This window comes from Podarcis muralis, chromosome 2 (genome assembly GCF_964188315.1).
Source record: "Podarcis muralis chromosome 2, rPodMur119.hap1.1, whole genome shotgun sequence".
NCBI lineage: Eukaryota > Metazoa > Chordata > Lepidosauria > Squamata > Lacertidae > Podarcis > Podarcis muralis.
In genome coordinates, this window is record NC_135656.1 from 61049028 (window position 1) to 61063859 (window position 14832).

A 14832-nucleotide genomic window follows, 5' to 3' on the forward strand; every position below is an offset into this window, starting at 1 on the left:
TGCAGATAAAGTCGCTCAGATTCGGGAAGAGGTAGACGCCACCGTGGGAGCAGGGCCAGGGCGGGAGAGTGCTAGAGTCCTGTCTAGTCAAATTGCGTGGGATCAATTCCAATCTGTTACCTCCGAGGATGTGGACAGGCTGCTTGGACGAGTGAAACCAACCACCTGTCTCCTGGATCCTTGCCCATCCTGGCTTATAAAAGCTAGCCGGGAAGGGCTGGGCGATGGGCTTCGTGGGGTGGTGAATGCTTCCCTCCGTGAGGGAACCTTCCCAGACCCATTGAAAGAGGCGGTTATTAAACCGCTTCTTAAAAAACCATCTTTAGATGCGGCCACGATGGCCAACTATCGCCCAGTCTCAAATCTTCCATTCTTGGGCAAGGTGATTGAGCGAGTGGTTGCTGAACAACTCCAGGCACGCCTGGAAGAAGCGGACCATTTGGATCCCTTCCAATCGGGATTCAGGCCTCATCACGGGACTGAAACTGCCTTGGTCGCACTGGTTGATGATCTCCGGCGGGCTAGGGACAAAGGTGAGAGCTGTTTCCTAGTTCTGCTGGATCTCTCAGCGGCATTTGATACCATCGACCATAACATCCTTCTGGACCGTCTTGAGGGGCTGGGAGCTGGGGGTACTGTCATACAGTGGTTCCGCTCCTTCCTCCTGGGCCGTGTTCAGAAAGTGGTGGTGGGGGATGAGTGTTCAGACCCCTGGGCTCTCACTTGTGGGGTGCCTCAGGGTTCTGTCCTCTCCCCTATGCTTTTCAACATCTACATGCAGCCGCTGGGAGAGATCATCAGGGGGTTTGGGCTGGGTGTTCATCAGTATGCAGATGATACCCAGCTCTACCTTTCTTTCAAATCAGAACCAGTGAAGGCGGTGACGGTCCTGTGTGAGTGTCTGGAGGCGGTTGGAGGATGGATGGCGGCAAACAGATTGAGATTGAATCCTGACAAGACAGAAGTACTGTTTCTGGGGGACAGGAGGCGGGCAGGTGTGGAGGATTCCCTGGTCCTGAATGGGGTAACCGTGCCCCTGAAGGACCAGGTGCGCAGCCTGGGAGTCATTTTGGACTCACAGCTGTCCATGGAGGCACAGGTTAAATCCGTGTCCAGGGCAGCTGTGTACCAGCTCCATCTGGTACGTAGGCTGAGACCCTATCTGCCCGCGGACTGCCTCGCCAGAGTGGTGCATGCTCTGGTTATCTCCCGCTTGGACTACTGCAATGCGCTCTACGTGGGGCTACCTTTGAAGGTGACCCGGAAACTACAACTAATCCAGAATGCAGCAGCCAGACTGGTGACTGGGAACGGCCGCCGAGACCATATAACACCGGTCTTGAAAGACCTACATTGGCTCCCAGTACGTTTCCGAGCACAATTCAAAGTGTTGGTGCTGACCTTTAAAGCCCTAAACGGCCTCGGTCCAGTATACCTGAAGGAGCGTCTCCACCCCCATCGTTCTACCCGGACACTGAGGTCCAGCACCGAGGGCCTTCTGGCGGTTCCCTCACTGCGAGAAGCCAAGTTACAGGGAACCAGGCAGAGGGCCTTCTCGGTAGTGGCGCCCTCCCTGTGGAACGCCCTCCCACCAGATGTCAAAGAGAACAACAACTACCAGACTTTTAGAAGACATCTGAAGGCAGCCCTGTTTAGGGAAGCTTTTAACGTTTGATGTATCACAGTATTTTAATATTCTTTTGGAAGCCGCCCAGAGTGGCTGGGGAAACCCAGCCAGATGGGCGGGGTATAAATAATAAATTATTATTATTATTATTATCCACAAAACAGATGTCCTGGCAAAGCAAGCTTTTTAACATCGGAGGGATCTTTGTCTCCTCTTTGACAGTAATGTTGGCTTTAGAAAGGTCACAAACTTTCTGCTGGCTTCATGACCAGTTTATATTTTGTTGAGTTCCTCCCTCAAGCTTTTGGCCTTCTCAACTTTTGCCTACAAGCTACAGTACAAAAATGTTCTGAAAACCTGCACTAAGTGCATAAACAGTTTTCACCAGCCTTACATTAACACTGCAGTCTCATGATCACGCCATGTGTTTACAGCATGATGACCCAATAATCTGTGCAGTAACTTCTTACATTGTGAATATAAATTGGGGACAAACTGGGGAGGAGACCCAAAATTCATCAGTTATCCAAATTCTGTAAATAGTCAGTGTCTTCTACTGCCTTGTTATTCCTCCACACTAGTGATCTGAATGTCAGACTAGGGGGCTGAGGAGACCCGGGTTCAAATCCCCTCTTGGCCAAGAAGCTCATTGGGTGACCTTGGCCAGTTGCTATCTCTCAGCCTAACCTGTGAAGATAAAGAGAGAAGAATCCATTTTATACTGTCTTGGCCTCCTTGGACAAAAGGCGGAATACAAATTAACAAGTAAACATAAATTTTATGGGTTCAACGCAGCCAAAGGAGTATGCTGGGGGGTTGTGGAATGGATTAATTGGGATGAGGGAAAGCACTATAAACAGTTTAGGGTCTAATGTTGCACAGCTGAGGTGGGGGGGGGTGAGACAGTGGCAGAGGCTGGCACTACTGCTGACATACAGAGACCGAAATTGGGTAAGAACATTACCCAACTTTAACTTTTTTGATGAAGAGCTTTTAAGCCTGCTGCAGAAAGGGCCGTTTTCTCCACGCAACTGCAGAGCTTCTAAAAAGCGTAGGGGGAGGGGCTCCTTTTCCAGCTAGGAAACTGGTGCATATACAATTGCCCACAAGAGCTATTTAAAACAGTCCACATCCAATGCACAGCCCAAGATAACAAGCATGGGTGACACGTGCAGATGCAGGCAACGCTAAACATTACAAATAGCATCCCATCATCTGGGGAATTGAAGGAGTGCACTGCAGTAGCTATGAAGGCACCATCATGGGATGCATGTTCGAAAAAGATGAATAAGCAAACAAGAGGGAGAGCGCTGAGGGAGGTGAAGCCGAACTGCATGACTCCGGACACTTCTGCGAGGGCTGCAGCTTTGGATGGTTACAGGGGGACAGGGCAGAATTGGAAGGCTCTTCAACAGCTGCTACTCCAGCAGCTGTGGCACAAGTCTCTGCCCCTGTCACACGAGTTGAAGCAGGGGAAAGGATCAGGCTTTTAGCCCACAGCAGTGAAGGCTGCAGAGGGGGCACCATCCAGATGTTGTTGAACTCCAGCTTCCAGCAGCCCCAGCAGCCATGGCAATGGAAGACACAGTGTTGGAGTTCAGCAGGGCAGGGCACCATGTTGGCTCCTTCCACCTTAGAATCTGCTGGACTAATTGCAGCATGAGCCTCTGCCTGATGGTCCTGTGGAGGGTCCTGTTCACACTGGAGACTGCTTGGGTGATAGAGGAAAGGGCAGGTGTAGCTCCCTCCCCCACCAGGCTATTGCCTGCTGAATGCATGAACTGGGCTTATTCTCTAACGTACTTTGGGATTTTAAAAGAGACAGGAGAACACCACCCCCTAAGCCTACGCTATCAGAATTCAAGCCACTTTCACAACTGGGACCACAGTACAGTGGCAGATCATCGGCTTTGCATACAGAAGGTCTCACGTTCAATTCCAGACATCTCCATGGAGGACAGGAAATGTCCCTTGCCTGAAACCCTGGAGAGATGCTGCCAGTCAGTGTAGAGAATACTGAGCTACATGGACCAGTGGTCTGACTCAGCATAAGGCAGCTTGCCATCTTGCAACCATGATTCTGCTTACAAAAAACACAAAAACCATTCAAGTGTAGCACTCATAAGATTCTTTTCCACAGCTGAGCTTAGATTTACTTTATGAGTTTTCTTGAAATTGTCAGTTAGGCAGGGAAAAGTGACATTTCTGCCCTTTGTACCACCTGGGACCTACTGCTCTCTTTCAACCTGCTGCATTTAAATCATCCAGAGAAAGCATCGCTCTCACACCTAGTACCTCACACTGACATATCAAAGGCAAAACCTGAACTGGAAAATTGCCAGCAAGGAACTCTGTTTCATGATATATTTATTAGCTTCTCATCTCCATATCCAAATCCAGAGGGTCCTAAAGTTGTTGATGGCCTTCATGGCAGGACCCTTCACGGTATGCAGGTGTGACTCTGCTCTCTGCAAGATGTGAGAGGACCTTGACATCACACTGAGCACTCGGAGCACGTTCATGGGCTATGCAAAGAGTGCTACCCCACTCTCTAGCTCCAAGCTCAGGAGAAGGGGACCTCACCACAGCTGTTGAGGGGCGGGGGAAAGAGATCCTCATCATTGCAAGTGTGACAAGTGAATTTGTGGACCCCTGTGACATCCAGTTCCTAACATCCCCCCCCCCAGCCTTCTAATATGCTCAAGAAACATGAACTCAGAGTGACACAGGTAGTTAATTATCAGTGTCAAGGAACAGGGACTGTTCCACCCAATTTTGTTCCCAAGTACACTCTTTTCTGCTTTCCCAACTCCTGAATAAGGGAGACAAAATGGCGCTCTTCACCATGGCACTGGGCAGCCCAGTCCTTGCTGACAGATCTTGCCAAGGGTGGGAGGGGAGCAGAGCTTCCAGAGGTGCACTACAGTGCCTGAGGTGCCATGAAGTCTAATGAGCCTTTCCTCAGCATGTGCCCTCCTTCTCATATAACAATGAATGTTTGGATCATTTCAAAGGTAAACAAGCTGAAGTTTCTAGATGGGATCCAAAAGATCCCTTTGAATACTCATGAAACACAGCGTTCATGCAGCCAGAGCTGATGCACGGCACTGGCAGCATGGAAGTGAGTAGCCACTTGGAAGTCAAGAAGGTGGCGGCCAGAGTGGCCAGAGACAGGCCATTCAGAATACTGGACAGGTTTGAGGGAGGAGACCTGCTCTGACAATAGGTTAGGTACTAGTTTCCGGTTCCTATCTGCCTTCATGGAGGCAGCCCCCACAACATTGCGGGGATCGAAGGCAGAGAAAAACAAGAATGACAGAGGGTAAATCATTCTTGGAAAAACCTCACAGGGAAGGGAAGAACAGGCTTCACTCACAGTCCGTCTCGGTACCTGGCTCTCGCTCTAGCACAGAACGCAGGGGGCAGGGAGGCGCTGAGCGTAAAAGCACTTTGCCTGGCGAAAACCCTCCTACGCTGCCATTAAGAAGCAGAGGTTCTCCTGTTAATTGGATTTTTAATTGGCTTTAAAGTCAGGCACGCTTTGAGAGAAGATGTCATCAGAACTGTGGAATTACCCACCTGCACTGATTTGAGGTTTGGAACTGAGAAAAAGGGGCAGCGGATGGCGGAGAGGGGAACCTCCAGTTTCCTGTTTACTTTGAGTTTCTTTATTAATGATTCGGTAACTCTCTCCAGACGCAAAATTTTAAAGATACAAATGAGGTTGGATTGCAGTACGGAATAAAACTTGATTAAAAGAACATTTTGGTTTAAAGAAATGGGGGGAGAGCTCTAATGCCTGAATGGATTATCTTGGAAAATTAGAGCAGATACCATCTCTACTCCCCTTAAAAACATAATAGAAGAGATACAACGTAAGTGGACTTTGGCCAAAATGCAGTCGTAAAGATGAAAAGAATTTGGAGCCGTGGATGAGGGAGGCATGGAGACTTTGATGGTGATTCATTAAAATGAAAGTACTCCAAGATCTCCTGTGGCGGAAGGTGGATCCCTCTTTCTCGGGCTACGGACATTTCTAGATGCTGACTGAGTAGTGAGAAAGAGTGGAGGGTGTTGTTGTCCGGAAACACCAAGCAAGATGAGAGCACAGTAGGAGGGAGCTAATGAGGTATTCTGAGAATTCTTCAGGATCGTAGCTCCACCCCAGCTATGCTGAGAGACAACGGAAATTGGAGGAATTTCAAGAATTGGACAGCAGACAAAGGCCAAGGACTTTATAATTGGACATTTTCAGACTGACACACGCAGAGAAAAGGAAAATAATTAGAGCACCTCGTTTGAAATCTTATGGAAAGTTAGATATGGTTTTAACACAAATAGTAATCACTAAAAATGCAGCTGTTATCTTAATGATTAATTGAAATGTAATTAGATGTTAATAAAAAATATGAACCCAGCAATATAAGAACTGGAGAAAAAACAGTGATCAAGGGGCCCAGGAAACCACTTTGATTAAATTGCATAAATTTGGAAATAACTGGAATTATTTTGATATTAATTGAAATATGTAAAATTAGCAATGTGGTAATATTGAATAATTACTGGAAAAATAATAATAAAATATTATAAAAAAGACAGTTAGTACCTAAAGAATTGTATTTTTATAATAAATATACTGTAACTCAGCCAGCCTACTCCATTTAGGTCTCACCTCCTTACTAGGAAATGGAAATCCTTAAAGGGGCAGCCCTATGGACTACAATCTGGTCCCCTGTCACCTCTCCGATATCTCCACTTGGGCTGAACAGGGATGAGAGCCCATGAGGCACTTTGGGGCAATGATACCGGCCTGTTGATGAGGTCGAGCTTGGGAACCATTGTCACTGGGGTGGGTGGGACAGGGTCTCAGGCACTCTCTACCATATCTCAATATATACAGTTTCTTAACATTTCCTCTACATTTTCCTCAATGGATTATGCTGGAAAGCTCAGTGACAAGCGAAATAAATATATTTCAGAGCTACAAATCCTATAATTTCCTTACAATCACTATATCTCTTAAAATAGATTTAAGTGACATGAAAAATAAAAAAGGTTCCATTTCAAAATCTGTGTGTTTGCCACATAACTGCTAGGTTGCTCTGCTTTCCTTTGACTTGAAAATGTAGAAAACCATCTGTTTCATCTGCACACTTTATTTTAAGCCACGGACAAAAATAAATCCCTCCCTACATAATTGACTGATATTGACTTTTTAACCTTGAATTATTGGGATATGTTTGCATTATGTCCACCAGGTCACATGTATGAATATGCTGACCTTTACTGCCTTGCCAGCTCTCTCCATTTCTAAGCAATGAATTCAGGTATTTCCAAGGACATTATCAAAGATGCCTCCCTAAATTTCATCCCAGCATTTTTAAGTCAAGACTAAAGGTGGAGAAAGCTCTTGCTGTCTGGGAATGTCCTGCAGCTGTACTCTTCCCAAAGAGTATATTTCAACTGGTACAGGGCTGGTGCTCAGCAGCCATTTCAGAGTTTTTGAATCACTATGAGCTTATATGAACTGTTTGATGAATTTGGGGTTGCATTTTTTTTATATGCTCCTGTGTTTTTGACATCCTTATAGTAATTGTAACATTTCTTAATTTTTAAAGCTGCTGTTATTGTGAGTTGCTATGAGCTCAGCATTTGTCACTGGAAAAATAGAATACAAACATCAAATCAAATCAACCGCAGTCAAATACAAAGGCAAATTATAAAGCTGCAAAATATGTTGCCTCTGTCTGTCACTCTGACTCCAGGATTTGTCAGTCAACGGATTAGATAGATCAGTACCCACCGTACCTTGATAGCAAAGTGAGGAGGAATGTTTCTCATGTACGGAGTGAGAAACTGGCTTAAGGCTGTCTTATTGCAGTCGGAACAATAGGGAATTGACCACAGCAACTGGAGCTTTGACAGATTAATCCAGGCAAAGCAATACACAGTGGTGTATTTTCTACACAGTGGAGTAGGAGGGAAAAATTAAATTCAGAGCGTGAACAGGCAATACTCAGTTCTTTATTTGAGAATGAAAGATAGTGGTTCTATTGTTAACTGATGAAAAAACAACTTTACGAAATAAATGATGGAGCAGGTGGCAACCTATAAAGAGTTACAGATGCCCCTCTCCATAACCTCTTTGCTCCTATTTCCCTCCTGTGGTTTCTCTCTTTGCCTTCTGATCTTGTTTTATGTTCCATCCCTGCTGTGTAGACACGCAGAGTCATTCTCTCATATACATAGTCCCATTCAGTCTCAATAGATTCAATGTTGTAGCCACATATTTGAGTCCATCCTAAGCCTCATCAGCTAAATAGGTTTCCGTCAACTACCTGCTTGGTTTTAATAATAATAATAATGTAGCATGAATGAGATTGCTTGTTTAGAAGCATGAAATCAGAGAATTGTAGAGTTGGAAGAGACCTCGAGGGTCATCAAGTCCAACCCCCCTCCCCCCCGCAATGCAGGAATATGCAGCTGGCCCATATGGGGATCAAACCCACGTTCTTGGCATAATCAGCACCACACTCTGGCTAACTGAGCCACCGTCAATGGCAAACAAGTTCTAATTTGGCTGGGGTAGACTGTGAGGGATCAAATTCTGATACAAACTGGCCGGAACCAATTTCCCTGGCCTAAGGTGCAAGTGTCCTTCCGATTTCACACTTCTCTGTGCAAGCAAAGCAGCTTGTTCCATTGAAGTAAATGGTGACATGAGAGCTCTGTGAGCAAAGAAGAATGTCAAGGGGCAATCGGCTTAAAATGCCTGCACTCTTACAAGATAATTTCCACAGCTAATTACCAAGCTATATCCTAAGAAGTGCAAACACACTAGCAACCTATCTGTATGCATGTTTGCTCAGAAGTAACTGAGTGCTGTGAAAATTTCTCCTATGTAAGGGCATAATAGGGTTGCAGCCTGAATAAATTACAGTACAGACACATACAAAATGTAGCAGTCAAATTTCAAATACCATTTCCATTCCTAACAACTACTATTTGGCAACACTGTAAAATCAGTCAAAATTATTTGGTACAAATTTCTGCATGAGAGAAATTCTCATAAAAATAGTGAATAGCTAGACCTACACTGCTACACTGAACACTTAAGGCAGGGGTGGGAAATCAGGGCCCTCAGCCTGATTCATCTGGCCCCAGTTTCTCGTATACCACAGAGTTTGGTTGCCAGATAGAGAGAGGGGGGGAAAGTGAGAGGAAGGTGATGTGGCTGCACATCCCGCCCACTTTTTCCTCTGGCTCCACCCACCAATGTTTCAGACTCCGCCCACCACCCACTGCAGTCCTTGATTGAATTTTTCCAGTGAATCCACGTCCCTTCCTAGGAATAAGGGCTCCCTAGCTTAAAGTATTTATTTTGATGAGAGACAGCAATAGCTACATGCAAGACCTGTTCTTAAACATTAGTAAATTACTCACTATGTTCATCAGCGTCAGAAGATACTTCTGAACGTGTTCTTTCCCATGGAATTGTACAACAGAGTCATCAACACCTAGAAGCACTTCAATGTTGTAATTGTCATCCGTCGCATGCCTTGGGTATCTCCTCCTCCTCCTGGAGGTGCTGATTTCATCTTGCAAGAGGTTCACCATGCTGTCTAGATTGCTTAGATCAGCCGCTGAAAGAAATGAAAAGCTGTTAATTTTAAAAAGTGCCACATTTTATTTCTCAATTATTATTTTTAATCATAAAGATGAGAAATTCCTATTATAGTTCCTCTCTTACAGTACGATCGCATCTTGAATGGGGGTTACGTTCTTGAGGTGGCACCCTTGGAACTGTCCCCGTGTGAGCATCCTCACTTTCCAAGCAAGGCAGAGAGTTTTTAAGCTCTCCATCTCACCCGCAATTAATTTGCAGAATTTCAGTCACGTAAGGTTGAAATCACGCAAGTTAATTGCATGCAAGGTGCAACCACACCGTGTAAGTTTGGGACAATTTTGTTAAAGTTCCATTGGATAAACCTGGATTTATTCAGCTAAGGTAAGAAAGAGAATTTGATGTAAGATCTCAAATCTGGTAAACAGAGGCGTCCAAAACGTTTATGGATTAGAAGTATGGTGTGGGGTCAAATTTTCACCTGAACAATTGCTGTAATGACAATGTAATCTCCAGGATGGGTGAGTAAGTAAATTAGATACATATAGATGACATAGATATAGATATGAAATCTTAAAATGGACATCTGTGGGATGCAGCCAGAGTCCCTCAGTGGTACTTGTGCTTCTTCATCTTTATAATACTACAAATATTTTTTATGTGACAAGGCAACATGGTTACATGCAGAATTCTTTCACTGCATCAGCATGAATCTGAATCTGCATAATTGATATCAATACCAAAAGTGTATATTTGAGCATGACTTCTTTATAGGTTTCCTTTACGCATGTGTCTACATATACAGTGGTACCTCGGTTTTCGAACGTCTCCATTGACAAACATTTCGGTTTACGAACGCCGTAAACCCAGAAGTAAATGCTTTGGTTTTTGAACACGCCTCAGAAGTTGAACATGCCACATGTCTTCCACGTGCAATCAATCTGTGTTCAGCTAATCCCAGGCGCTCTCTTGAAACAAATTTGTTTTTGTGACTGTCTGCACCTCGGTTTTCGAACGTTTCAGAACTCAAACAGTCTTCTGGAACGCATAATGTTTGAAAACCAAGGTATCACTGTATACAAATATAGATTTATATATTTATTTATTTCATACACTGTTTTCTGTATCCACTGAAGACAACCTGTTTGTGCAAGGAACTTGCCGCTTCTCTTCGCCCCTCCCCCCACCCTGAATCTGCCCCATGTTGTACAGGACCTGTGTTATTAATAAAAAAATGCAGGCTATAGATATTTAAAGAAATAAATAAAATGCCAGAACAGATGAAGGATGCCTGCTATCCCTTCATGAAACGGGCAACTTCAATGGATACTGCCCTGTGTATGTACACATAGACCCAGACCCGGACAGACTACGGTATCAGTGAGACTTGAGGAACACTAAGAACTGGAAATATATATGAGCTATTATACTAACAAATGTAGTGCCATCTCTGTGTTGTTCTAAAATCAGCTTATCGACAGATGTGAGGAATACAGGGAGGGAGGAGATGAATGGCATGACTAAGAAAATGCAATCGGCATTATAGGGATTTTGTGGGATAATTCACATAACTACAATATCAATATGAAAATAAGCAAAGGTGATCACACATTTTTGCTTATACTTTCCTCTACCTCTTGATATTCTAGTGATGTGAATATTGATGTTCTAGAGATATGAATGATTAGAAACAGGTGGTGGCCGCACAGCCGTAAAAGTTATCCCAGCCAAATCAAGAATTGGAAGGAAAGAAGCACTAAAGAGTAAGACTCAGAATATGTAAGTCGAATAATTCTTTTGATCATGCAAGCATGAAATATAAAAATTCAAATAACCAAGATAATAACTGATAAGATGAGGGCTTCAATTCCAAAGTTTGTTAAAATGAGATTTTATATTTTGTCTAACAGAAGCAAATGATTTTATGCAGATACCTTGCTAAATGATTTTTACAAATACTTATAAACTTGATTTGGATTCATTCTATTATGTGATTTTAAAATCTTTTTTTTTTTTTTTGCAAAAGCCATAAAAAGATGAACTCTACAATTAGTAACATGAAAACTATTAATAAATTAATCTATGCAATTTTTTAATCTTTTGACCTGAAGGTAAAATATATGAAGGAAGCTCTGCTTACATTACTGTACTTGGTCCTGAGGATTCATTTGCTGCTATGCAGTGGCCAATATCTAAAATCTACATTAGATACACCCAACATCTTGCCCACACCGTCTTCAGCAGTAAATCTCTATGTTAAATAACCTTCCTCTGAAAACATGTGAAAGGATGAGTGTTTTTTGAGAACAAAGGGACTTGTGGAAAGAGGCATTGGGCAGAGGGCAAAACTCATGTCCCACAGAAGTTTTGCTGGTCCATTTGTTGAGGAATGACTTATGACTAATGACATCGGGGTTTATTTATTTTGTAGATAAAATGAACACACAGCACATCCTAAAAGAACAAAGTTTTCTAAAGGATTGTGACACCCGATCTGTAGGTGCATGATTCTTAAGACTCAGCTGCAGGCTCCAAGGTCAGAGATGAACCCACCTAGGATGGGTTTGGGTGGGCGGAAAGGGGCAGGGGAAAGGTTCTCAATTCCTGTTTGGTTCTCTGCTTAAAATGGCTTCCCTGCTGCTTGGTGGGAAGCCATGGTCAAAACCCATCATTTGCGTTCCCCCCCTTAATACAGCCCAACTGCAGATTTCATTCCCCGCTCCCCTGCCCCAGCTACACAGCAATAACCACTAGCCTGCTAGTCACTGTCTGCACATGTCTAATTCCATCCTCTTCCCTGCTAATTATAAATTTGCTCCGTCATTCTTCCTCACCTTTTCCTTATTTTGTATCTAAACGTCCTCTACTTGTCTTTTATCTTGCTAGCTGCATTTTCCTCTAAGCCACGTAAGCCTCTTCATAATTCATAAATCCTCTTTTCACAGTACAGGTTGCACTTGGAACCTTATGCTGCATATCATGCATAAGGAAATTGGACAAATCCCGGAAGCCGAACTGAGCTGCAAGTGAGGTGCTGTGAGGTGAAAGCCTACTGGGCTAAACATTATACATACATACATACATACATACAGTAAGCCCACATTTAACTTGTGAACATTCAGCTTTATGCAGTTCTCCCTAAAATAAAATAAAACTAAAAAGTGGGTGGGCATTCTACGTGGGGGTTACTTTCTGGGGATTTCACCTAAAGTCAAAATTGTATAGTCAAAACACATTGGGCTGCAATGGTGGATGGGACTGTCAAAGCCTTTTTTCCTGAATGCCCAATTTTGACTTTAGTTGAGATCCCCAGAAAGTAACCCCCATGTAAATTGTGGACTTACTGTAATCATGTCTGGACAAAATACTACCATATTCAGGCCTGATTCAGAATATAAGGTTAAAAGAAGGACTGAAAAGATGTGTTTGGGTGTTAATGACGCACACGGTACTGCTTTTCCTGCACAACATTCCAGTTTCTATGGCTGTGAAAAACCTCTACCTGGGACCTTGGAGAGATGTTGCTAGTCAGATAATGTCTAAAAAATATTGGGATGGATGGACAGCGGCCTAAGCCTGCAAACAGGGAAAACATCCGTTTGTTGCATTAGCTCCCAGGCTGTCACAGCAAAGAGTTGCTGTCATGGGATGGCAGCAGGGACAGCTCAGGATCCTGTGATGGCTCAACCTGCCCACCTTCAAATTTCAGAGGCTTTTGCAGGCAGTCACCAGCGGGGATGCCATGGGTGGAAGCTTCCACCTGCTTTTTGTGCATGTGTACTGGGGTGCTCACCCAGCAGTGGGCAGTTCTGCTCCATGCAAAGCCCCTCCAGCACAGCAGATCACTCTGCATCCTGGTATAAAGCAGCACCCTGTGTTTTTTGTTGTTGTTGTTGTTGTTGTTGTTGTTGTTGTTAATACCCCACCCATCTGGCTGGTTTTCCCTAGCCACTCTGGGTGGCTCCCAACGGAATATTAAAAACGCATAAAAACTTCAAACATTAAAAACTTTCCTATACAGGGCTGCCTTCAGATGTCTTCTAAATGTCCTATAGTTGTTTATTTTCTTGACATCTGATGGGAGGGTGTTCTACAGGGTGGGTGCCACTACCGAGAAGGCCCTCTGCCTGGTTCCCTGTAACTTGGCTTCTCGCAGCGAGGGAACCGCCAGAAGGCCTTCGGAGCTGGACCTCAGGCTGAATGATGGGGGTGGAGACGCTCCTTCAGGTATACTGGGCCGAGGCAGTTTAGGGCTTTAAAGGTCAGCACCAACACTTCGAATTGTGTTCGGAAATGTATTGGGAGCCAATGTAGGTCCACAATTGATCCACAATTCCAAAATGGATTGTGTCTGTAAGTTTAACCCACAAACAATACCTGGTTCCTTTTATCTCCCTTTTATTAATTGTTGTTGTTTTTTTAAATCACAACATGAAAAAGCAAGATTTCATCAGGCCAGCAACCTACGATAATGGTGTTTCACATTGTGGTCTAGTGAATGTTATAGTTCTTCAATGAGAAAAGGTCGATAATACTGGAGAAATGTCATTGAGATGTAGTTTGGCTGCTAACACTGTTGCCAGGAGAGAACTTTGGCCATGTTCTATGGTGCATACTCATTGGGCGCTAGCAAGAGCAGCAGGACCAGAATGCAGAGTTTCCCTGCAGTAGCAGGTGAAGATCTGTAGAGGATGTAAGAATGCTTCCTGCCATTCCTCTGGAATCTTTTGAGCTCAAGAATGAACTTGCATTAAAGAAAAACGGTGTACACCAGCAGCATGAATGGCACCAAGGATCACACAAGCATGTGGTGGCTGCAAAAAGGATAAGTGGGAATGCAGTTTTCCGAAGTCCCACCCCATCACCTCTTATTTAAAGTCAAAATGGGTTTCATTATAATCGAAACATAACAATTAAAATAGGAATGCATCTGGAACTTGCTTTATACTCTCATCCTTCCATAAAATTAATACTTAATTTTACCTGGAATCACAGTAGTATTTGAAATAATTAGCTACTTTGCACAGTGGAGAATTACTCATCATGAAAGTAGAAACATATAATTAAGTGAAAACTGCATAAAAGTGGGATTTCCCACATCCTTTATCAGATTCTACACAAACTATGAATATATTGCAATTCTCATCTTATTATCTGAAAGGGTTTTTTTGTGAATCCAGTTTTTGTATCAGTTTCATAAGGTGAACATGTTCAGGACTATTTTCATTAACCTCTGCCAATGAGACACTTGAATGCTCAGTCCATTCTCCAAAAAACATTATTAAATTACAGGGAATTAGCACATTTAATGATGGTGATAGGTGACCCTTTGGCATTCTGAGTGACATCCCTAACAATCTCATTTGCAATTTAAGGAGAATGAAATGCCAAGGCTCAGAACAAGACTTGAATTACAACAGGCTAATGTGAAACATTAAGCCTTTTATCTGTGAAGCATTCATTTTTCAGAAAAAAGGGAAACTACAATTCATTACTTGTAAAACAAGTAAGCAATTTTAAAAATCCTTCAATAAAAAAAAATAACAGGAAAAAAATCTACTTTATGGGAAAAAATGCTACA

At 43.5% G+C, this 14832-nt stretch overlaps 1 protein-coding gene across 1 annotated transcript in view; it reads right to left on the reverse strand.

Moving 5' to 3' along the window:
- The window catches only part of ADAMTS2 (ADAM metallopeptidase with thrombospondin type 1 motif 2), a 209139-nt gene that overhangs the window by 63589 nt on the left and 130718 nt on the right, over positions 1 to 14832 (reverse strand). The window contains exon 4 of the mRNA XM_028718223.2: positions 9071 to 9270. Within this exon, the coding sequence (XP_028574056.2) occupies positions 9071 to 9270 (200 nt within the window). The remainder of the gene's footprint in view (positions 1 to 9070; positions 9271 to 14832) is intronic.